General features: G+C 41.3%; 1 protein-coding gene across 1 annotated transcript in view; it reads right to left on the bottom strand.

The window, feature by feature from the left end:
* TMPRSS12 (transmembrane serine protease 12) overlaps positions 1-1,004 on the bottom strand; it is a 33,265-nt gene extending 32,261 nt beyond the window's left edge. The window contains exon 1 of the mRNA XM_044941987.1: positions 342-1,004. Coding sequence (XP_044797922.1) covers positions 342-588 — 247 coding nt within the window. The 5' untranslated portion in view covers positions 589-1,004. The remainder of the gene's footprint in view (positions 1-341) is intronic.
* Positions 1,005-25,353: the final 24,349 nt, after the last annotated feature.

Below are 25,353 nucleotides of genomic sequence, written 5' to 3'. Positions count from 1 at the left end.
GGAGGAGCCTGGTGGGCTGCAGTCCATGGGGTCACTAAGAGTCGGACACGACTGAGCGACTTCACTTTCACTTTTCACTTTCATGCATTGGAGGAGGAAATGGCAACCCACTCCAGTGTTCTTGCCTGGAGAATCCCAGGGACGGCGGGGTGGGCTGCCGTCTATGGGGTCGCACAGAGTCGGACACGACTGAAGCGACTTAGCAGCAGCAGCAGCTAGGGTCTGTACATTTTTAGGTAAAGGCAGTTGGTAAAAACAGAAAAGGAGGGCCTCAAATTCAAATACTACTTAAGTGGGACAAAAGAAAGAAAGGGCGACTGACTAAAGAAGAGAACAGATACTGCCCTTTGCGTCCAACTCTTCCTGTTCGTGGGCCTTGCGCGCCTTCTGCCCTCTGGGCTTCCTACTCACGGCCTCAGGCCACCCCAGACCGCCAGCCTGTTCCCACGAGGAGCCGCGCCTACTCCTTTCAGAGAAGAGCGAGTAGTGCTCTGAGCATATGAGAGCGCTCGCCAGAAACAACAGCGCTGCGCTCGGGAGCCCCAGCGCCATGTCTGAACTCCTGGTGGGCAAGATGGCGGCAGGCATTTCTTGCCGGCTCCCGCCTCGCCGCGAGCTCGTGGGCCTGCGGCCTAGATAATGTGGTTTGCGAGGTGGGAGAGAGGGGAGTGGAAGGCAGTGGCGAAGCGCGGGGCGGCGGGGAAGGGCTGTGCACGTGAAGTAGGCTAGAAGCCATACGTGAGGCCTGTGAGGCTGCCGAGATAACCTGGATGAATCAGGCCTCCCCGTTATTCTACTTACCGGACAGACGGAGTATCTCGCCCTCAGCCAGGGTCTGCGGATTCGCTAACTGATGAGACCTTCCTGCGCCAGATCTACATGCTTAGAGGGTACTGTGCGACTGTTGTGGTAAGAAGGGAGCTGCTGGAACCACTGGAGGGCGCTGCTAGCTCAGATTTCCAGGGCCAGGAAGGCTTCCAGAAGGAAGAGCGTCTAAACTGAAGAGGGTAAGCTGGAGAAGGGAGATGTAAAGCAGACGGCAGACAAGTTCGGAGGTTGGGATCTGAGGCCAGTTTCATTTGTACACATTGATCTTACTATATTTTTGTAGTAGTTTACCTTCAACTGATCATCTTAGGCTGAGCTGATAGAATCAAATTTCAGTTCAGTTCAGTTCAGCCTAAGATGATCAGTCGTGTGCAATTCTTCGCAACCCCATGAACCACAGCACACCAGGCCTCTCAGTCCATCACCAACTCCCAGAGTTTACCCAGACTGCCGTCCATTGAGTCGGTGATGCCATCTAACCATCTCATCCTCTATTATCCCCTTCTCCTCCGGCCTTCAATCTGTCCCTACATCAGGGTCTTTTCAAATGAGTCAGCTCTTTGCATCAGGTGGCCGAAATATTGGAGTTTCAGCTTCAACATCAGTCCTTCCAGTGAACACCCAGGACTGATCTTCCTTAGGATGGACTGGTTGGATCTCCTTGCAGTCCAACGGACTTTCAAGAGTCTTCTCCAACACCACAGTTCAAAAGCATCAATTCTTCTGCGCTCAGCTTTCTTTATAGTCCGATGCTCACAACCATACATGACTACTGGAAAAACCATAGCCTTGACTATTCGGACCTTTGTTGGCAAAGTAATGTCTCTGCTTTTGAATATGCTGTCTAGGTTGGTCATAACTTTCCTTCCAAGGAGTAAGTGTCTTTTAATTTCTTGGCTGCAGTCACCATCTTCAGTGATTTTGGAGTCAAAATAAAGTCAGCCACTGTTTCCCCATCTATTTGTCAAGAAGTGATGGGACCAGATGCCATGATCTTAGTTTTCTGAATGTTGAGCTTTAAGCCAACTTTTTCACTCTACTCTTTGACTTTCATCAAGAAGCTCTTTAGTTCTTCTTCACTTTCTGCCATAAGGGTGGAGTTATCTGCATATCTGAGGTTATTGATATTTCTCCTGGCAATCTTGATTCCAGCTTGTGCTTCCTCCAGCCCAGTGTTTCTCATGATGTACTCTGCATAGAAGTTAAATAAACAGGGTGACAATATGCAGCCTTGATGGGCTCCTTTTCCTATTTGGAACCAGTCTGTTGTTCCACGTCCAGTTCTAACTGTTGCTTCCTGACCTGCATACAGGTTTCTCAAGAGACAGGTCAGGTGGTCTGGTATTCCCATCTCTTTCAGAATTGTCCACAATTTATTGTGATCCACACAGTCAAAGGCTTTGGCATAGTCAATAAAGCAGAAATAGATGTTTTTCTGGAACTCTCTTGTTTTTTTGATGATCCAGTGGATGTTGGCAATTTGATCTCTGGTTCCTCTGCCTTTTCTAAAACCAGCTTGAACATCTGGAAGTTCATGGTTCATGTATTGCTGAAGCCTGGCTTGGAGAATTTTGAGCATTACTTTACTAGCATGGGAGATGAGTGCAATTGTGCGGTAATTTGAGCATTCTTTTGCATTGCCTTTCTTTGGGATTGGAATGAAAACTGATCAAATTTAAGGACCTACAAAGGTGAGGACAAAGCCTGACTGGAGATCATTGCACCTCACCCCAAACACACACACACTCTTCAGGCCCCAGCCTGAGAGATAATATTCCTTGCCCCATTAGAACACTGACATTACAAACACTGTGGTTGCAACACTGTGGAAAGGGAGCACAGATAAATGGCCTTAGTTAATCGATCCATTGAACAAGTAGATATTAACCTCACATTTTGTACCATACTCCAAAATAAGTATCATATTAAGGGGGGTATGTTAAGACCTGGCCCTCGAACCCAGAGAACATTATACCTTGGCTAGTGGAAAAAATCAGGGATCATTCACTTGGGGTTAATAAAGAAGGCAGTCCTGATACCCAAGCCTAGTATGAGTTCAGACACAGGGGATTGGTGTCAGTTGTGGCAGTCTGGGAAGACTGCCTGTAAGAGGAGGATGTGAGCTGGACTTAGAAGGGGAAGATCAAGAAGAGAAAGGAGATGTAGTAAAGACAGACTGAGGCATAGATATGTATATCTATGTGTTTTTCCAGAGAAACAGAACTGATAGGATATACAGATATAGATATACAGATGTATTGTTTTACTCACTAAGTGACGTCTGACCCTTTTGTGACTCCATGGACTGTAGCCTGCCAGGCTCCTCTGTCCGTGGGATTTCCCAGGGAAGAATACTGGAGTGGGCTGCTATTTCCTTCTCCAGGGGATCTTCTCCACCCAGGGATGGAACCCACATTTGATTCTTTACCACTGAGTCACCAAGGAAGCCCGATAGATATATAGAGATATATAAGAAGAGATTTTTTTTATGGGAATTGGTTCATACAATCATGGAGGCTGAGAAGTCCCCTGATATGCCATCTGCAAGCTGGAGAACTAGGAAAACCAGTATTTTAATTCAGTCCCAAGCCAAAGGCCTGAGAACCATAACTAGGAGCTCTTAAGTGGGAGGGCAGGAGAGATGGATGTCCCTACTCAAGAATAAAGAGGTAGACATTGCCCTTCCTGCACCTTTTTGTTCTGTTTGGGCCCTTAATGAATTGTATTGGATGACAGCTATCCACATTAGTGAGGGCAGATTTTTACTCAGTCTACCAGTTCAGATGTTCATCTTTCAGAAACACCCTTATAGACACACCCAGAAATAATATTTTTCCAGTGACTTTGGTGTCCTTTAGCCCTATCAAATCGACACATAAAATTAACCACAGTAATGATAATACCTAGACAGCATATTAAAAAGCAGAGACATGATTTTGCTGACAAAGGTCCATATAGTCAAAGCTATAGTCAAAGCTATGGTAGTCATGTACAGATGTGGGAGTTGGACCATAAAGAAGGCTGAGTGCTGAAGAATTGATGCTTTCGAACTGTGGTGCTGGAGAAGACCCTTCAGAGTCCCTTGGACAGCAAGGAGATGAAACCAGTCAATCCTAAAGGAAATCAGTCCTGAATATTCACTGGAAGGACTGATGCTGAAGCTGAAGCTCCAATACTTTGGCCACTTGGCCACCTGATGCGAAGAACCAACTCATCAGAAAAGACCCTGATGCTGGAAAAGATTGAGGGCAGATGAGAAGGGGGGCACAGAGGATGAGCTGGTTGAATGGCAGCATCAATTCAATGGACATGAGTTTGAGCAAGCTCTGGGAGATGATGAAGGACAGGGAAGACTGGAGTGCTGTGGTCCATGGGGTCTCAAAGAGTGAACAACAATGATAATACAGTGTGTGTTTATAACTTTATTTATTTATTTTTTGGTTTGTTTGTTTTTTACTGTTTTCTGTTGTTTTACAGAGTCTAACGAGGGAAACCATGTCTTAAAATTTTTAATCAGGGTATATGAGAGAAAAACCAAAGTTGAAGTCTTCTTCCTGGTTTTGCATTTGATTTGATTCTGTTTGGAGTTCAGGATCATGTATGGCCCTTCTTCCCTTTAGCAGAACAATTAAACTTTGGTTTTGGATATGCAGTAGTAGCCTTGGACCCTGCTTTGTACTTAAGGGTGTAAGTATGCTCAACATAATGAAGAGAAATTTTTCAGTGTGCAGAAGAGGCTGGGGGAGAGAGAATAAAGAAGCGACCTGCCCAGCTACATGGCAGGCCAGGCTTGAGCCAAAAAGATGTCTGTGAGAGTTTCACTGTGGTAGGTTGACCCAGGGTTTTTATGAACAATGATGTGTAACATTTGGTTTTAAATTGTTTTATCATTGCTATATTGAACTGTGCTAAAGTTTGTCTCTGTTAACCCAACTACTTCAGTAACAAGGGCACAGTGTGGGTTGTGGTAGTCTGGGAGGCTGGTCACATGGTGGGAATTGGAAGTAAGGGTCAGCAAAAGGACAGTGGCTAGCTCATGTCATCCTCTGAAGTTGTCATGGTTGGCAGCATTAAATCTAAGGAGGCTATTAGTTGAGGCTTACAGGTATTAAGAAGTGGAAAGAACAGAAGTTTAAGGCTGAACTGCAATTCACTGGGAAGGAGGCCAGGTGGTATTGACAGAACACATTGCAGCACGAACTGACCTGACCCAGGGGCAGAAAAGGAAGCAAATTTCCTGTTCCCCAGATAGTTTGGTGGAAGGTGATACCTGAAAGTGGGAAAACACAGTTGGGGTATGTTTCTGTTGGGGAGAGATATGATCAGATTGGGTATGCATTGTAAGCAGGGCAAGATGATGGGTCTTGCTGTGGCAAATAATAGAGATTTGACAAATTTCTTTTCAATATCCTGGTCAAAAATAGGTGCATGCAGCCAAGTCATGAATGGGCAATGAAAAATACAGTGGACCAGTCAATACGTGCAAAGGTTTACGCCCTGAATGCCTTTGCCTTCTCTAGGTCTTTGTTCTTCTCTCCTGCATTGTTACTTCCTTTCTTTGTGGGATCACTTCAGTCAGCAGACAAAATAGTCTCTGTCCACACCCTTGGTAAGTCACCTCCCCCTTAGAGTTGACTGGATTGTGACACGCTTGTAGCAAATAGTGACAGAGGGAATGGGCTATGACTTCCAAGATTAGATTATAGTAAGATTGTGGCTTGTCTTTTTCTCTAGTTCTCTTGCTCTGTGGGAAGTTGGCTGCCATGCTGTGAGCTGCCCTGTGGCCCCATGGAGCATGCTCCAGCAGTAGTCAGTCTAACAGCCCACGAAGAAGCAAACCACGTGAGTGAGCTAGGAAGCAGAACTTTCCCAGGTCAAACCTTCAGATAAAACTACAGTTCTGGCTAAGACCCTGGCAACCTTATGAGAAGCCTTAAGCCAGAGGCATCCCCTCAGCCACTCTGGAAACGAAACTCATGACCCACAGAAACTGTGAGATAACAAATATTTATTGTTTTAAGCTGCTAAGCTTTGGAATCATTTGTTGCATAGCAGATAATGCATCTTGTTTCTCCTGTCTTTGAAAGAAGACGAGGGCATTAATGCTGGGCCTGGGGTTGGATGCAGGGATGTAGGATGGTAGGGTTGACTGGGTCTTGAGTTAGGGGAGATTTTATTCTTCCTAGTTTTCCCTTGTCCACTTGAGTTAGTGCTAGAAATCTTTTTAATAAAAATATTTTATTATATAGACTATAAATAATAACAAAATAAATTTCTGTGTACCCACCATCTCATTCACTATTTTTGCTTGTTATGAAATATTTAATCCTTTTGAAAGAATATTTATGGTACAGTTTAAAGAATTAAAATAATATAAGGCCACCTATTTAAGAAAAAGAACATTATTGTTACTTTGGAAATCCCCTGTGTACCCATCCCTGATTCTGTCCCTTTCTCTTTCCCTTAGAAAAAAACCAATATTCTAAATTTTATACTTACTATTCCATTGATTCTCTTTATAAACCTGACTGTACAGTGTGGTAGCAACTAACAACAGGTGACCATTTAAGGTTAAATTTAAATTAAAATTCAGTTTCTCAATCATGTTAGTCTTGTGGCTAGTGGTTACCATACTGAATAGCCAAGTTATAGAATATTTGCATCATTGCAAAGTTCTGTTGGACAGCAGTGCTCTAAACAATTTTAGTTTTGCATGTTTTTAAACTTTATAGCAATTGAATCAGACAGTTCATTTTCTTCTGTAGCTAGCTTTGTTTCTTTCAGTGTTAGGTTCCAAACATTCATTCATGTAGTTACCTGTAACTGTTGTTCAGTCGCTCAGTCGTGTCTGACTCTTTGCTATGCCACAGACTGCAGCACACTAGGCTTCCCTGTCCTTCATCATCTCCTGGAGCTTGCTCAAACTCATGTCCATTCAGTTGATGATGCCATTCAACCATCTTGTCCTCTGTTGTCCCCTTCTCCTCCTGCCGTCTATCTTTCCCAACATCAGGGTCTTTTTCAATGAGTTGGCTCTTCACATAAGATGGCCAAAGTAGTGGAGTTTCAGCTTCAGCATCAGTCCTTCCAATGAATATTCAGGGTTGATTTCCTAGGATCTCATTGCTGTCCAAGGGACTCTCAAGAATCTTCACCAGCACCACAGTTCGAAAGCATCCATTCTTTGGCGCTAAGCTTCTTGATGGCCCAACTCTCACATCCATACATGACTTCTGGAAAAACCATAGCTTTGACTATATGGACCTTAATCTGCAAAGTAATATCTCTACTTTTTAATATGCTGTCTAGGTTTGTCATAGTTTGTCTTCCAAGGAGCAAGAATCTTTTAATTTTGTGGCTGCAGTCACTGTCCACAGTGATTCTGGAGCCGAAGAAAATAAAGTCTGCACTGTTTACATTGTTTCCCCATCTATTTGCCCATCTATTTGCCATGGGACCACATGTAATGATCTTCATTTTTTGAATGTTGAGTTTTAAACCAACTTTTTCACTCTCCTCTTTCACTCAATGAAGAGACTCTTTAGTTCCTTTTTGTTTTCTGTCATTAGAGTGGTGTCATCGGCATATCTGACGTTATTGATGTTTCTCTAGGCAGTCTTGATTCCAACTTGTGCTTCATCCAGCCCAGCATTTCATGTGATGTACCCTGTATATAAGTTAAATAAGCAGGGTGACAGTATACAACCTTGATGTGTTCCTTTCCCAATTTTGAACCAGTCCACTGTTCCATGTCTGGTTTTAAATGTTACTTCTTGAGCTGCATACAGGTTTCTTAGGAGGCAGGTAAGGTGGGCTGGTATTTCCATCTTAAGAATTTTCCACGGTTTATTGTGATCCTCACAGTCAAAGGCTTTAGTGTAGTCAATGAAGCAAAAGTCAGTGTTTTTTTCTGGAATTCTCTTACTTTTTCTGTGATCCAACAGATGATGGCAGTTTGATCTCTGGTTCCTCTGCCTTGTCTAAATACAGCTTTTACATCTGAAAGTTCTTAGTGCATGTACTGTTGAAGCCTAGCTGAAGGGTTTTGAGTGTTACCTTGCTAGCATGTGGTAGTTTAAACATTCTTTGGCATTGCCCTTCTTTGGGATTGGAATGAAAACTGAACTTGTCTAGTCCTGTGGCCACTGCTGAGTTTTCCAAATTTTCTGGCATATTGAGTGCAGCACTTTAACAGCATCATCTTTTAGAATATGAAAGACTTCATCTGGAATTCCATCACCTCCACTAGCTTTGTTCATAGTGACGCTTCCTAAAGCCCACTTGACTTCACATTCCAGGATGTCTGGCTCTAGGTGCATCGTTTTGGTTTTTTTTCCCCCACCATTTACCTTTTTTTCTTTTTTCCTCACCATTCACCTAGAGACTTTCTGGAGTCTCTAGGTGAGAGTGATCACAGCATCATTTGTACCATACACATGGTGTGTATATGCCGCAGTGTATTTACCTACATTGGCATCTATTATTGATGAACATTTGAATTGTTTCCAGAATTTTTTTTTAACTGATAACTGTTAAGAGTATGACTCTGAGTTTCTTTGGATTATACACTACATTGGGATTGCTGAGTCATACAGAATATACACCGTCACCTTCTGTGAATATACACCATTACCACCTTTGCATGTGTGTATGCTTTGTCGCTTCAATCGTGTCTGACTCTTTGAGTCCCCATGGACCGTAGCCCGCCAGGTTCCTCTGTCCATGGGATTCTCCAGATAAGAATACTGGAGTGGGTTGATGGAGGGAAGATGCCCTCCTTCAGGGGATCTTCCCAACCCAGGGATTGAACCCACCTCTCCTGTGTTGCAGGTAGAGTCTTTACCACTGAGCCACCAGGGAAGCCCATCACCTTCTCTAAATAATGCCAGATAGTTTTCTAAAGTGTACCAATATACTCTCCACCGACAACATGTAAAAGTTCCCATTGTTTATATTATTACTCAGTTCAGTTCAGTTACTCAGTCATGTCTGACTCTTTGTGACCCCATGAACTGCAGCACACCAGGCCTCCCTGTCCATCACCAACTCCCGGAGTCCACCCAAACCCATGTCCATTGAGTCGGTGATGCCATCCAATCATCTCATCCTCTGTTGTCCCCTTCTCCTCCTGCCCTCAATCTTTCCCAGCATCAGGGTCTTTTCCAATGAGTCAATTCTTCACATCAGGTGGCCAAAGTGTTAGAGTTTCAGCTTCAACATCAGTCCTTCCAATGAACACCCAGGACTGATCTCCTTTTCGATGGACTGGTTGGATCTCCTTGCAGTCAAAGAGACTTTCAAGAGTCTTCTCCAACACCACAGTTCAAAACCATCAATTCTTTGGCACTCAGCTTTCTTTATAGTCCAACTGTCATATCCATACATGACCACTGGAAAAACCATAGCTTTGACTAGACGGACCTTTGTTGACAACGTAATGTCTCTGCTTTTTAATAGGCCATCTAGGTTGGTCATAACTTTCCTTCCAAGGAGTAAGTGTCTTTTAATTTCATGGCTGCAGTCATTATCTGCAGTGATTTTGGAGCCCAGAAAAATAAAGTCAGCCACTGTTTCCCCATCTGTTTGCCAAGAAGTGATGGGACCAGATGCCATGATCTTAGTTTTCTGAATGTTGAGCTTTAAGCCAACTTTTTCTTTCTCCTCTTTCACTTTCATCAAGAGGCTCTTTAGTTCTTCTTCACTTTCTGCCATAAGGGTGGTGTCATTTGCATATCTGAGGTTATTGATATTTCTCCCAGCAATCTTGATTCCAGCTTGTGCTTCCTCCAGCCCCACATTTCTCATGATGTACTCTGCATAGAAGTTAAATAAGCAGGGTGACAATATACAGCCTTGATGTACTCCTTTCTGCTGCTTTTTAATTTAGCAGTCTTATGGGTATGAATTGAGGGCTCATGGTTTCAATCTGCATTTTCCTGACTTTAAATGAATTTGAGTATTTGAATATGTTTTCATGTTTTCATCCTGTATTTAAGGGACATTAATTATGTCATATTAAGTACCTGCTTAGGTCTTTTATGTTTATCTTATAGATTTCATTAATGCAGCCACTCTTCTTGTACTGTTTCATAGTTTTGCCTTTTTCAGAATATCATATAATACATACATACAGTATGTAGCCTTTCAGATTGGTTTCTTTTACTTAGCAATATGCATTTAACATTTCTCTATATCTTTTCATGACTTGAGATCTCACTTTTTTCTAGTGATCAATAATATTCTGTTATCTGGATATACCACAGCTTATCCATTCACCTATTGAAGAATAACTTAGTTGCTTGCAAGTTTTGGCAATTAGGAATACATTTGCTATAAATACCTGTGTGCAGATTTCTGTATAAACATAAGTTTTAAGCTCTTTTGGGCAAATATCAAACAGTGCAATTGTTGGATCATATGGTAAGAGTATGTTTAGTTTTGTAAGAAATGGCCAAACTGTCTTCCAAACTTGCTGCACCATTTTTGCATTCCCATTAACAACGAGTGAGGGCTCCTGTTCGACATTCTTACCAGCATTTGGTGATTTGGATTGGCCTATTCTAAAAGGTCAGTTTTCATTCCAGTCCCAAAGAAGGGCAGTGCCAAAGAATGTTCAAACTACTGCACAGTTGCACTCATTTCACATGCTGGTTAAGGTTATGCTCAAAATATTTCAAGCTAGGCTTCAGCAGTACGTGCACTGAGAACTTCCAGATGTACAAACTAAATTTAGAAAAGGCAGAGGAACCAGAGATCAAATTGCCAACATCTGTTAGATGATAGAGAAAGCAAGGAATTCTAGAAAAACATCTGCTTCATTGACTACACTGAAGTCTTTTGACTGTAGATCACAACAAACTGTGGAAAATTCTTAAAGAGATAGGAATACCAGACCACCTAACCTGTCTCCTGAGAATCCTGCATATGGGTCAAGAAGCAACAGTTAGAACCAGATATGGAACAACAGAGTAGTTCAAAATTGGGAAAAGAGTATGTCAAAGCTATATATTGTCACCCTGCTTATTTAACTTATATACAGAGTATATCATGTAAAATGCTGGGCTGGATAAATTGTAAGCTGGATCAAGATTGCTGGGAGAAATACCAACAACCTCAGATATACAGATGATACCATTCTAATCCTAAAGGAAATCAACCCTGAATATTCATTGGAAGGACTGATGCTGAAGCTCCAATACTTTGGCCACCTAATGTGAAGAGCCAACTCATTGGAAAAGACCCTGATGCTGGGAAAGATTGAAGGCAAAAGGAAAAGAGGGCAGCAGAAGATGAGATAGATAGTGTCACAGACTCAATGGACATGGATCTGAGCAAACTCCGGGAGGTGATGAAGAACAGGGAAACCTGGCTGCAGTCCATGGGGTCACAAAGAGTTGGACACAACTTAGTGACTGAACAACCACCACCACCATTCTAAAGGCAGAAAGTGAAGAGGAAGTAAAGAACCTCTTGAGGGTGAAAGGGGAGAGTCAAAAAGCTGACTTGAAACTCAACATTCAAAAAATTAACATCATGGCATCCAGTTCCCTCATTTCATGACAAATAGAAGGGGGAAATGTAGAACCAATGAGAGTTTTTCTTGGGCTCCAAAATCACTGTGGATGGTAAGTGCAACCATGAAATTAAAAAACGCTTGCTCCTTGGAAGAAAAGCTGTGACCAACCTAGAGAGTGTATTAAAAAGCAGAAAAGTTTTCGAGAGAGAACAAGATGGCAGAGGAGTAGGTGGACATGGAGTACATCTCTCTCCATGGATACATCAAGAATACACCTTCAGACACAGAAGGGCTTGCAGTACACCTACTGAGAACAGGCAGGAGTACCTGACCACTGGAAAAGAATATATAGAAAAATAGGATGAAGGAACTAGGGGGGAAAGCAGGGAGTGTTAGTAGGACTGGACCTACCCTCAGCGGGTGGGGGAACTGAAGCAGGGGTCTGATCCCCACATCGGGGCAATTGTCTGGGTCAGAGGAGAAACATTTGAGGCTAAGAAACATAAAGCAGCTGATGTGTGACAACCTAAATGAAACGAGAATCAGACAATCCTTGCTACAGACATACGTACCCTGGACAGGGACGCAGGTCCCCTAGAAGGTGCAGCAGGTGGGAGCTGGATCATAAAGATTGTGGAACAATCCCAGGGTGAAGGCTGCTATTGACTGCTTGGAGACAGACTGAGAGGACGTGAGGAGGAAGTGCCTATAGAGGAAAGCCAGGCCGCCATGGAAGCAGGGATACTGCTGAGTCATGCATGGGGGGTGGAGCCATCACCGTAGCCTCTCTCTCCCCACACATCAGCACCGGCAGCTGAACAACAAAGGCTGGCCCATCAACTGCCTGATGCAGGGAACAGTAGAGTAGGACTCCACCCAGGATGCCCCTTTAAGTCCCTCATATGCTCCTTTAACTCCTGTGGCTGAGGCAGTCCACATCCCTGCACACTTGGTGCCACCAGGGTCCCCCAACCCAAGCAGCTCTACCACCTCAATACCTGGCACTCACTGGAGCAGACCTAAGTTCTTCAAGGCAGCATCAGGAGCAAACCCCAGTGGACTACCCACATGCAGAGGTGGAGATAAAACCACAATGGAAATCCAGGGGCAGTGTGGCTAAGGAAGAGGACCCAAAACCTCACCAGGAGCTGTACAAGCTGCAGATTAAATCCACATGATCAACTAGTCAGACCCTGTTGTCTATGGAATATATAAAAAGACATTGAGCGCTCCCACAAAAGAAAATGCGCTAGTTCTAACAGCTGTGGACATTGGAGGCAAGAACACACAGGAGTAGGACCAGATTATAGTCTAAGCTGCCCTCACAGCAGTTCCAGAGACCAGCACAGTGTTGGAGGGCATCCTAGCGAAGTGAGGTGGACTGTGACTCCCAGTGAGGGAAAGGACGCTGACAGCAGAGGCTCAAGAAAAACATTTATTATTCTTATATTTTGACTTGTTCTTTAGTTTCTTTGGATTTATTTTTGTTTTTGTTTTTTTCCCTCCTCTTGTAGTTGTTGGTTTTATTAGCACTGTGAAATCTATTTAAGCTTTTGAGATTTTTTTTTTTCAATCACACTTTTATTTCTGTTATAGACTTCTGTCTCTATGTTGGCCTTTTGCAGTTCTGTAGAGTTTTCCTTTTCTCTCTTTTTTTATTTAAATTTTTAAAACTTATTATTTTTTCTACATTTATTCCTTTGTTTGCTTTTCCTACTGTTCTTTACCCCTTGCTGTTAATCTTTAATATATATAAATATTCTTTATCTACTTCTGTTTAACTTTGTATTTCTATTCTTTCTTTCCTTTCTTTTTCTCACCATATTTGTTAGTTTTGCTTTCATTGCTTTATTCCCCAGTTGGAACCTTGCTTTAGTTTTGTTTTCCAGTTTGTGCTTTAGTTAGTTTTGTTCTTAACTGGTGGGTAACATTTTTGGTTTCCTTTGTTCACCGGGTCAATCTATTGTACTTCATTTTTGTTGGACTGCTTTGATTTTGCTTATGGATGTATATGTATGTGTGTAGAGTCCATTATTTTAATTATTATTTGCCTGATTTTGTAATTGCCATTTGTCTGGGGTTGTCTTTGGCTTTTCGTTTTGGGGTATTTATTTTAATCCCATCTAATGCCATAACAGACCACTTGTGGAATCTCTTTTCCTGGCCAGAGATCAAGCCCTGAGCCTTTGGAGTGGGAGCGCTGACTCCAACACCCTAGACTACCAGAGAACTCCTCACCCTAGGTAATATTAAATAGTGAGAACGCCTACAAAGGCAACCACTTGTATACAAGATCCGGCATCACCCAACTATCAGTAGCACCCTGTGCAGGACACCTCATCCAAACAACCAACAAGACAAAAACACAAACCCAGTCATCAGCAGACAGGAGTACCACCTCACTCAGCCCTGCCCATCAGAGGAAAAAAAAAAGTCACCTCCTTCCACCAGAACATAAGCACAAGTTACATCCTACATGAAGCTTATATAAACCACTGCACCAAACTTACAAGGGCAGAAACCAAAAGAAAGAAAGAATTCAACCTTTAAGTCTGGAAAAAGGCGACCTCAAACACAATAAGTTAAAAAAAATAATGAAAAGGCAGAGAAATATTGCACAAATGAAGGAACAAACTAGAAACACACAAGTCCAAATAAATGAAGAGGAAATAAGCAAACTACCTGAAAAAGAATTCAAAACAATGATAGTAAAAATGATCCAAAATCTTGAAAATGGAGAAAATGCAAGTATCAATTAACAAAGACCTAGAAGAATTAAAGAATAAACAAACAACACAATTATTGAAATTAAAAATATTCTAGAAGGAATCAAGAGTATATCTGAAATAAAAGAATGTATGAGTGAGCTGGAAGATAAAATGGTGAAAATAACTGCTGAAGAGCAGAATAAAGTAAAAAGAATGAAAAGAACTGGGAATAGTCTCAGAGATCTCTGGGACAATATTAAATGCACCAACATTCAAATTATAGGGGTCCCAGAAGAAGAAGAGAAAAAGAAAGGGTATGAGAAAATTTTTGAAGAGATTATAGTTGAAAACTTCCCCAACATGGAAAAGGAAATAGTCAATCAAGTCCAAGAGATGCAAAGAGTCCCATACAGGATAAACTCAAGGAGAAACACGCCAAGACATATACTAATCAAACTAACAAAGATTAAACACAAAGACTATTAAAAGCAGCAAGGGAAAAGCAACAAGTAACATACAAGGGAAACCCCATATGTTTAACAGCTGATCTTTCAACAGAAACTCTACAGGCCAGAAGGGAATGGCAGGATATATTTAAAGTACTGAAAGGGAAAAATCTACAACCAAAATTACTCTACCCAGCAAGGATCTCATTCAGAATTGATGGAGAAATCAAAAGCTTCACAGACAAGCAAAAGTTAAGAGAAGTCAGTACCACCAAACCAGCTTTACAGCAAATGTTAAAGGGACTTATATAGTCAGGAAATACAAGAAAAGATAAAGATCTACAAAAACAAACCCCAAACAATTAAGGAAATGGCAGTAAGAACATATCAATGATTACTATAAATGTAAATGGATTCAATGCTCCAACCAAAAGACACAGACTGGATGAGTGGATACAAAAATAAGACCCATATATATGCTGTCTACAAGAAACCCACTTCAGATCTAAAGACACATATAGACTGAAAGTGAAAGGATGGAAAAATATATTCCATGTGAATGGAAATCCAAAGAAAGCTGGACTAGCAATCCTCATAACAGACAAAATAGACCTTAAAATAAAGAAGGTTTCAAGAGATAAGGAAGGACACTACATAATGAGGGAACAGTCCAAGAGGAAGGCATAACAATTGTAAATATCTATGCACTCAACATAGGAGCACCTCAATACATAAGACAAACACTAACAGACATAAAAGGAAAAGTTTACAGTAACACAATAATAGCAGGAGACTTTAATACCCCATTTACACCAGTGGACAGATCATCAAAACAGAAAATTAATATGAAAACACAAATCTTAAATGCTGCATTAGACGAGATGGATTTCATTGATATCTTCAGGACATTCCATCCAAATGCAGAAGAATACACCTTCTTCTCAAGTGCACATGGAACATTCTCCAGGATAGACCACATCTTGGATCACAAATCAAACCTCAGTAAATTTAAGAAAATTGAAATTGTATCAAACATCTGACGACAACACTGTGAAACTAGATATCAATTACAAGAAAAAAACTGTAGAAAACACAAACACGTGGAGAGTAAACAATACGTTTCTAAATAAGGAACAGGTTACTGAAGAAATCAAAAGGGAAATCAAGAAAAAACAAAATGAAATGAAAACATGACAACTCAAAACCAATGGGATGCAGCAAAAGCAGTTCTAAGAGGGAATTTTATAGCAATACAATCATACCTCAAGAAACAAGAAAAACGTTGAATAGACAACCTAACTTTACACCTAAAACAACAGGGAAAAGAAGAAGAACAACAGACCCCCCCCACCAAAATTAGCAGAAGGAAAGAAATCACAAAAGTCAGAGCAAAAATAAATGAAAAAGAAATGAAAGAAACAATAGTAAAGATTAATAAAACTAAAAGCTGGTTCTTTGAGAAGATAAACAAAATTAACCTTTCGCCAAACTAATCAGGGAAAAAAGAGAGAAGAATCAAATCAACAAAATTAGAATGAAAAAGGAGAGGTTACAACAGACAATGCAGAAATACAAAGGATTATGAGACTATTATGAGCAACTGTATGGAAATAAAATGCATAAGCTGGGAGAAATGGACAGATTCTTAGAAAAGTTCAATCTTCCAAGACTGAACCAGGAAGAAATAGAAATTATGAACAAGCACTGATATCGAAACTGTGATAAAAAATCTCCCAGAAAACAAAAGCCCAGGACAAGATAGCTTCACAGGGGAATTATATCAAACATTTAGAGAAGAGCTAATACCTATCCTTCTAAAACTCTTTCAAAAAATTGCAGAGGAAGGAACACTTTCAAACTCATTCTATGAAGCCACCATCACCCTGATTCCAAAACAAGACAAAGACAACACAAAAAAAGAAAACTGCAGGCCAATATCACTGATGAACATAGATGCAAAAATCCTCAACAAAGTTTAGCAAACAGAATTCACCAACACATTAAAAAGCTCATACACCACGATCTAGGTGAGTTTACTTCAGGGAGTCAAGAATTCTTCAATATACACAAATAAATCAATGTCATATACCATATTAACAAATTGAAAGATAAAAACCATATGATAATCTCAATAGATACAGAAAACATTCAGCACCCATTTGTGATTAAAATGGGAGAAGGCAATGGCACCCCACTCCAGTACTCTTGCCTGGAAAATCCCATGGATGGAGGAGCCTGGTAGGCTGCAGCCCATGAGATCGTGAAGAGTCAGACACGACTGAGCGACTTCACTTTCACTTTTCACTTTCATGCATTGGAGAAGGAAATGGCAACCCACTCTACCGAGGTCCAGCCCCAGTTGGATCCAGGGATTCCCTCGGGAGGACGGCGTCGGGGACTGAGAGAAATAGAGAAAGAGATAAGGAAAGAATTTTGCAGTTAAGAAAACAGAGGAGAGAAAAGAGGCTGATATTCCCTGGTTTATGCAGAAAGCCAATAAAGCTCCAGCATGGGACTTGCTCTGTTCATGTAGGCCGCGGGCGCCCTCTCGAATAGCTGAAGGTGCCCCACCTTAGGCACCTTCTCAAGTGGGTCTTAGAAGCCCAGGCAGGAAAGTGAACACAGAGGGCCCCTGCGCTCCAGGGAATCAGCCTGAAAAGGAAAAGGAAAGAGAAAGAACGCCATGGGGAGACCAAGCTTCGGTGAGCAAGGTACACTTTATTTTCCAAAGTAGTTTTTATACCTTAAGTTGTGCATAGAGGATAATGGGGGGTGGGGGGAAGGGTAGTCATGCAAGGTCAGCAGTCCTTGATCCTTATTGAAGCCAGGCTTTCTTTCTGCAAACTTATCATATGCAAAAGCTTTAGGTGATTTACATCATCTTCTGGCCAGGAGGCCTGTTAACATTTTATGACCCTTTCTTCAGAAAACTTATTTTTCTCTAAAGGTGATTATTCTAAAGTCAGGCACCACCCTCCTAAAGCATTAGATAAAGTTGCATTCCTATAGGGCAAAAGTGTGGTGGGCTATAACAAGAAAAGAATTAACTCAAGGGTCCAAGGTTACAAACATTAAAGCTACTACTTACATTTCTATACACCAACTATATTAATACACTCCCAGGGACACAGTAGGTAAGGGATATGGAAACTTGGCAGCAAGAATTAGCTCAACAAAGAAATCCTCTACTAGTTCTATTCTAACAATTTTAACTCTCTGAGAAGCTCTGCATTGTTAGAATATCTTAAGCTTCCTGTGCCTCTCATGGTTGGGAGGCTGTGAACAATCACATGCGTAGCTGCAGGAGTCCGAACAAACCTGTCAGGCAAGCTAGAAAGTCATCAGAGTGGTTTGAATTGAAACACTCCTATTATGCCCAGGAGACTTATTAACTAGAGTTTTAAGTTGATTTTCTTATAGAGAAAGTGGTCGGGGATAGCCCCCCGTTAATGTCAGAAGAGTTGGTGAAAGTTGTGAAATAGTAAAACAGACAGATTTTGGTTTTGGGGTAGATGCTCAGGCAGGATCAGGGGGCCTCTCGAGCCCTGACTCACCTTGCCCGTCAGGGCTCTCCCACATGACCTTGTCATGGCTGGGAACTCCCGTGCTGGCTCCCGGCACCACTCCAGTGTTCTTGCCTGGAGACTCCCAGAGATGGTGGAGCCTGGTGGGCTGCCGTTTATGGGGTCACACAGAGTCGGACACAATGGAAGTGACTTAGCAGCAGCAGCAGCATGATTAAAATTCTTCAAAAAATGGGCACAGAAGGAACCTACCTCAATATAGTAAAGGCCATATATGATAAGCCCACAGCAAACATTATTCTCAATGGTGAAAAACTGAAAGCATCTCTTCTAAGATCAAGAACAAGACAAGGGTGTCCACTCTCACCACTATTATTCAACATAGTTTTGGAAGTCTAGACTACAGCAATCATAGAAAAAAAGAAATAAAAAGAATCTAGATCAGAAAAGTAGAGTGCTGTTTGCAGATGACATGATACTATACATAGAAAACCCTAAAGATATTATCAGAAAATTACTAGAGCTAATCAGTGAATTTAGCAAAGTTTCAGGATACAAAATCAATACACAGAAATCACTTGCATTCCTGTAAACTAACAATGAAAAATCAGAAAGAGAAATTAAGAAATGAATCCTATTCAGCATTGCAACAGAAAGAATAAAATATCTAGGAATAAACCTACCTAAGGAGACAAAATAACTGTATACAGAAAATTATAAGACACTGATGAAAGAAATCAAAGATGACATAAACAGACGGAGAGATGTTCCAGGTTTGTGAGTAGGAAGAATTCATATTATAAAAATGACTAAGCTACCACATGCAGTCTACAGATTCAGTGTTATCCCTATCAAATTAAAATCACATCTTCAAGGAACTAGAACAAAAAAATTTACCGCTCATATGGAAACAAAAAAGACTCTGAATAGCCAAAGCAGTCTTGAGAAAGAAGAATAGAGCTGGAAGAATTAACCTTCCTGACTTCAGATTATACTAAAAAGCTACAGTCATCAAGACAGTATGGAACTGGCACAGAAACAGAAATATAGATCAGTAGAACAAGATAGAAAGCCCAGAAATAAACTCATGCACCTATGGGTACCTTATTTTTGACAAAGGAGGCAAGAATATACAATGGGGCAAAGACAGCCTCTTCGGTAAGTGGTGCTAGGAAAACTGGACAGCTACATGTAAAAGAATGAAATCAGAACACTTCCTAACACCATCAGTTCAGTTCAGTTCAGTCGCTCAGGCATGTCCGACTCTTTGCGACCCCATGAATTGCAGCACGCCAGGCCTCCCTGTCCATCATCAACTCCCAGAGTTCACCCAAACTCATGTCCATTGAGTCAGTGATGCCATCCAGCCATCTCACACTCTGTCATCCCCTTCTCCTGCCCCCAATCCCTCCCAGCATCAGAGTCTTTTCCAATGAGTCAACTCTTTGCATGAGGTGGCCAAAGTATTGGAGTTTCAGCTTTAGCATCAGTCCTTCCAAAGAACACCCAGGGCTGATCTCCTTTAGAATGGACTGGTTGGATCTCCTTGCAGATCAAGGGACTCTCAAGAGTCTTCTCCAACACCACAGTTCAAAAGCATCAGTTCTTCGGTGCTCAGCTTTCTTCACAGTCCAACTCTCACATCCATACATGACCACTAGAAAAACCATAGCCTTGACTAGATGGACCTTTGTTGGCAAAGGAATGTCTCTGCTTTTGAATATGCTATCTAGGTTGGTCATAACTTTCCTTCCAAGGAGTAAGGGTCTTTTAATTTCATGGCTGCAGTCACCATCTGTAGTGATTTTGGAGCCCCCCAAAATAAAGTCTGACACTGTTTCCCCATCTAATTCCCATGAAGTGATGGGACCAGATGTCATGATCTTAGTTTTTTGAATGTCGAGCTTTAAGCCAACATTTTCACTCTCCTCTTTCACTTTCACCAAGAGGCTTTTTAATTCCTCTTCACTTTCTGCCATAAGGGTGGTGTCTTATGCATATCTGAGGTTATTGATATTTCTCCCGGCAATCTAGATTCCCGCTTGTGCTTCCTCCAGCCCAGCGTTTCTCATGATGTACTCTGCATATAAGTTAAATAAGCAGGGTGACAATATACAGTCTTGACGTACTCCTTTTCCTATTTGGAACCAGTCTGTTGTTCCATGTCCAGTTCTAACTGTTGCTTCCTAACCTGCATACAGGTTTCTCAAGAGGCAGGTCAGGTGGTCTGGTATGCCCATCTCTTTCAGAATTTTCCACAGTTTATTGTGATCCACACAAAGGTTTTGGCATAGTCAATAAAGCAGAAATAGATGTTTTTCTGGAACTCTCTTGCTTTTTCGATGATCCAGCCAATGTTGGCGATTTGATTTCTGGTTCCTCTGCCTTTTCTAAAACCAGCTTGAACATCTGGAAGTTCACGGTTCACATATTGCTGAAGCCTGGCTTGGAGAATTTTGAGCATTACTTTACTAGAGTACACAAATATAAACTCAAAATGGATTAAAGTCCTAAATATAAGACCAGAAACTATAAAACTCTTAGAGGAAAACATAGGCAGAACACTTGATGACATAAATCAAAGCAAGATCCTCTTTGACCCACCTCCTGGAGTAATGGAAATAAAAGCAAAAGTAAACAAGTGGGATGTAGTTAAATTTAAAAGCTTTTGCACAGCAAAGAAAACTATAAACAAGGTGAAAAGACAACATTCAGAATGGGAGAAAATAATAGCAAATGAAACAACTGACAAAGGATTAAACTCCAAAATATACAAGCAGCTCATACAACTCAATACCAGAAAAAGAAACAGCTCAATCAAAAAGTGGGAAAAAGACCTAAACAGACATTTCTCCAAAGACATACAGATAGCTAACAAACACATGAAAAGATGTTCAACATCACTCATTATTAGAGAAATATAAATCAAAACTATAATGAGGTATCATTTCACACCTGTCAGAATGGCCATCATCAAAAAGTCTATAAACAATAAATGCTGGAGAGGGTGTGGAGAAAAGGGAACCCTCTTGCACTGTTGGTGGGAATGTAAGTTGATACAGCCACTATGGAAGATGGTATGGAGATTCCTTAAAAAACTAAGAACAAAACCACCATATGACCCAGGAATCCCACTCCTATACCCTGAGAAAACCAAAATTGAAAAATACCCATGTACCCCAGTGTTCACTGCAGCACTATTTACAATAGCTAGAACATGGAAGCAACCTAGATGTTCGACCAATGAATGGATAAAGAAGTTGTGATACATATACACAATGGAATATTCACATTTGAGTCAGTTCTAATGTGGTGGCTGAACCTAGAGCCTATTATACAGAATGAAGTAAATCAGAAAGATAAATATCATATCAGTTTCAGTTCAGTCGCTCAGTCATGTCCGACTCTTTGCGACCCCATGAATTGCAGCACGCCAGGCCTCCCTGTCCATCACCAACTCCCGGAGTTCACTCAGACTCATGTCCATCGAGTCGGTGATGCCATCCATCCATCTCATCCTCTGTCGTCCCCTTCTCCTCCTGCCCCCAATCCCTCCCAGCATCAGAGTCTTTTCCAATGAGTCAACTCTTCTCATGAGGTGGCCAAAGTACTGGAGTTTCAGCTTTAGCATCATTCCTTCCAAAGAACACCCAGGGCTGATCTCCTTCAGAATGGACTGGTTGGATCCCCTTGCAGTCCAAGGGACTCTCAAGAGTCTTCTCCAACAGCACAGTTCATATACTAACACATATATGTGGAATCTGGAAAGATGGTACTGAAGAATTTATTTTCAAGGCAGCAGTGGAGAAACAAACATAGAGAACAGACTTATGGACACAGGGAGAGGGGAGGAGAGGGTGAGATGTATGGAGAGAGTAACATGGAAACTTACATTATCATGTGTAAAATAGATAGCCAATGGGAATTTGCCATATGTCTCAGGGAACTCAAACAGGGGCTCTGTATCAACTTAGAGGGGTGGGATGGGGAGGGAGATGGGAGAGAGTTTCCAGAGGGAGGAGACATATGTACACCTATGACTGATTCATGTTGATGTTTGACACAAAACAACAAAATTCTGTAAAGCAATTATGCTTCAATTAAAAAAAAAGGCAGAGCCATTACTTTGCAAACAAAGGTCTGTATAGTCAAATCTTTGGTTTTTACAGTAGTCATGTTCGGATGTGAGAATTGGACCAAAAAGAAGGCTGAGTGCCAAAGAACTGATGCTTTTGAATTGTGCTGGAGAAACTTTTGAGAGTCCCTTGGGCAGCACGGAAATCAAGCCAGTCAATATTAAAGGAAATTAACCCTGAATATCCATTGGAGGAATTGATGCTGAAAGTCCATCATGTCCTGTGGCCACTTGATGTGAAGAGCCAACTCACTGGAAAAGACCGTGATTCTGGGGAAGATTGAAGGCAAAAGGAGAAGGGAGTGGCAGAGGATGAGATGGTTAGATAGCATCACCAAGTCAACAGACATGTTTGAGCAAATTCCAGGAGACCCTAGAGGACAGAGGAGCCCGGTGTGCTGCAGTCTGTGGGGCCGCAGAGTCTTAGAGACTGAACAATGAGTGAGTGTGTTAGTGGAATCTCATTTTTTAAAAATTAGTTCTTGGCTGCACTGGGTCTTCTTTGCTGCCTGTGGCCTTTCTCTGGTTGTGGAGAACAGGGGCTACTTTTTGTTGTGGTGTGCAGGCTCTAGGTGTGTGGTCTTCAGTAGTTGTGGCAAATGGGCTTAGTTGCTCTACAGCATGTGGGATCTTCCCAACCCAGGGATCGAACCTGTGTCTCTTATGTCTCCTGCATTGACAGGTGGGTTCTTTACCACTAGCACCGCCTGGGGAGCCCCTAGTCCTCTGTTAGGTATGTCTTTTGCAGATATTTTCTCTCAGTCTGTAGCTTTTCATTGTCTTTCACAGAGCAGAAACTTTTACTTTTAATGAAGTCTAATTTATCAGTTATTTCTTTCATAGATCATACTTTTGGAATTATTGCCAAACCCAAGGTCATCTAGATTTTCTCTCTTTTTTTTTAAATAGTAATTTATGTAGTTAACTGTTGCTGGGTCTTAGTTGCAGCATGTGGGTTCTAGTTCCCTCACCAGGGATTGAACCTGGGTCTCCTGAATTGGGAGCATGGGGTCCTAGCCCTTGGACCACCAGGGAAGCCCTCTTCTATGTTATCTTCTAAGAGTTTTATACTTCTGTGTTTTACATTTAGGTCTGTGGTCCATTTTTGAGGTAATTCTTGTGGAGGATACAAGGTCTATATCTAGATTCACCTTTTTCTTAACGTGGATCTCCAGTTGTTCAGCATCATTTATTAAAAACACTGTCTTTGCTCCATTTTATTGCCTTTGCTCCTTTGCTGAAGATTAGTTGACTGTACCTATGTAAGTCTGTCTCTGGGCTCTCTGTTCTATTCGATTTTGACCTATTTGTCTGTCCTTTTGTGAATATCATCTTGATCACTGTAGCTCTATGGTATGTCTTTAAGTCAGGTACTGGCAGCTCTTCAACTTCGTTCTTTTCCTTCAATACTGTGTTGTCTATTCTGAGTCTTTTATCCTCTCTGTATAACCTTTAGAGTCAGTTAATAACCACAAAATAATTTGCTGAGGTTTTGACTGGGCTTGTTTTGAGCCTGTAGAACAAGTTTGGAAGAACTGCCATCCTGACAGTGTTAACTGTCTATCCATTGACATGAAATACCTGTCCATTTATTTAGTTCTTATTTGATTTCTTTTGTCAAAATTTTGTAGTTTTGCTCATATAAATCTTGTACATATTTTGTTAGATTTATACCTAAGTATTTCATTTTGGGGGGTGTTAATGTAAATAGTATTATATTTTTAATTTAAAATTCCAGTTATTCATTGCTGTTACATTTGAAAGCAACTGACTTTTGTATATGAACCTTGTATCCCGCACCCCTGCTGTAATCAAAGGAATTACAGGAGTTCCTTTGTAGAATCTTTTGGATTTTCTATATAGATTATCATATCATCTATGAGCAAAGAAAATTTTATTTCTTCCTTCTCAATCTGTATACCTTTTATCTCCTTTTCTTGTTTTATTGCATTAGGATTTAACAGTATGGAAATTCCCTTAACTCATGGGAATTCCCTGGAGGTCCATGGGTAGGACTGGGTGTTTTCATGGCTGGGGCCCAGATTCAGTCCCTGGGACAGGAACTAAGATTCCACGAGCCACAGAGCATGACCAAAGGAAAAAAAAAAAGTCCACTCTTACCAGTGCTATTTAATACTGTACAAAAAATCCTAGGCAGTACAATAAAGCAAGATCAAGACATACTTTAAAGAAAGATATAAAACTGTCTCTATTCACAAATGTCACTGTCTAGATAGAAACCGCCTCCCATCCCCCAAGAAAATCTGTTCTAGAACTACTAACCTGTAGAAAGAAATGGCAACCCACTCCATTATTCTTGCCTGGAGAATCCCAGGGATGGGGGAGCCTGGTGGGCTGCTGTCTATGGGGTCGCACAGAGTCGGACACGACTGAAGCCACTTAGCAGCAGCAGAACTACTAACGGAGAAGGCAATGGCACCCCACCCCAGTACTCTTGCCTGGAAACTCCCATGGACGGAGGAGCCTGGTAGGCTGCAGTCCATGAGATCGCGAAGAGTCGAACACGACTGAAGCAACTTAGCAGCAGCAGCAGCAGAACTACTAAGTGCATTTAGTATGATCCCAGGACAAAATTTCTCTTTTCATGTATTAGCCAAGAACAATTTAAACATTTAAAATACCTATAAGAAAAAAGAAAAAGTAGTAATTAGGTATAAATCTAACAAAATATGTACATGGTCTCTGCCAAAAACTACAAAACAGTGAAGAAAAAAACAAAATCAGAGAACAGTAAGTGGAGATATGTTGTATTTATGGATTGGATGCCTCAATATTGTTCAGTTGTCAGTACTTCCCCAGTTAATCTACGTATATTTTTAACACAACCCCAGTCAAAGTCCTAGAAGGATCTTTTGTAGATACAAACGAGCTGATTCTAAAATTCATATAGAAGGCAAAGGAACTGGAATGGCTAAAATAATTTTGGGGGGAAAAAAAACTTGAATTCATACCACCTGATTTTAAAACTTATTATAAAGCTACAGTAATCAAGACAGTGGTTTTATTGAAAGGATAGACACATATAGACCAATGGAACATAGTCCATATCAAACCAACTCTTTGAAAATTTGTTGAAAGTGAAAGTCACTCAGTTGTGTCTGACTCTCTGCAACCCCATGGAGTATACAGTCCATGGAATTCTCCAGGTCAGAATACTGGAGTGGGTAGCCTTTCC

The sequence above is a fragment of the Bubalus bubalis genome, chromosome 4 (assembly GCF_019923935.1).
Source record: "Bubalus bubalis isolate 160015118507 breed Murrah chromosome 4, NDDB_SH_1, whole genome shotgun sequence".
Classification (NCBI taxonomy): domain Eukaryota; kingdom Metazoa; phylum Chordata; class Mammalia; order Artiodactyla; family Bovidae; genus Bubalus; species Bubalus bubalis.
This window is presented reverse-complemented; position numbering and strand designations above follow the sequence as displayed.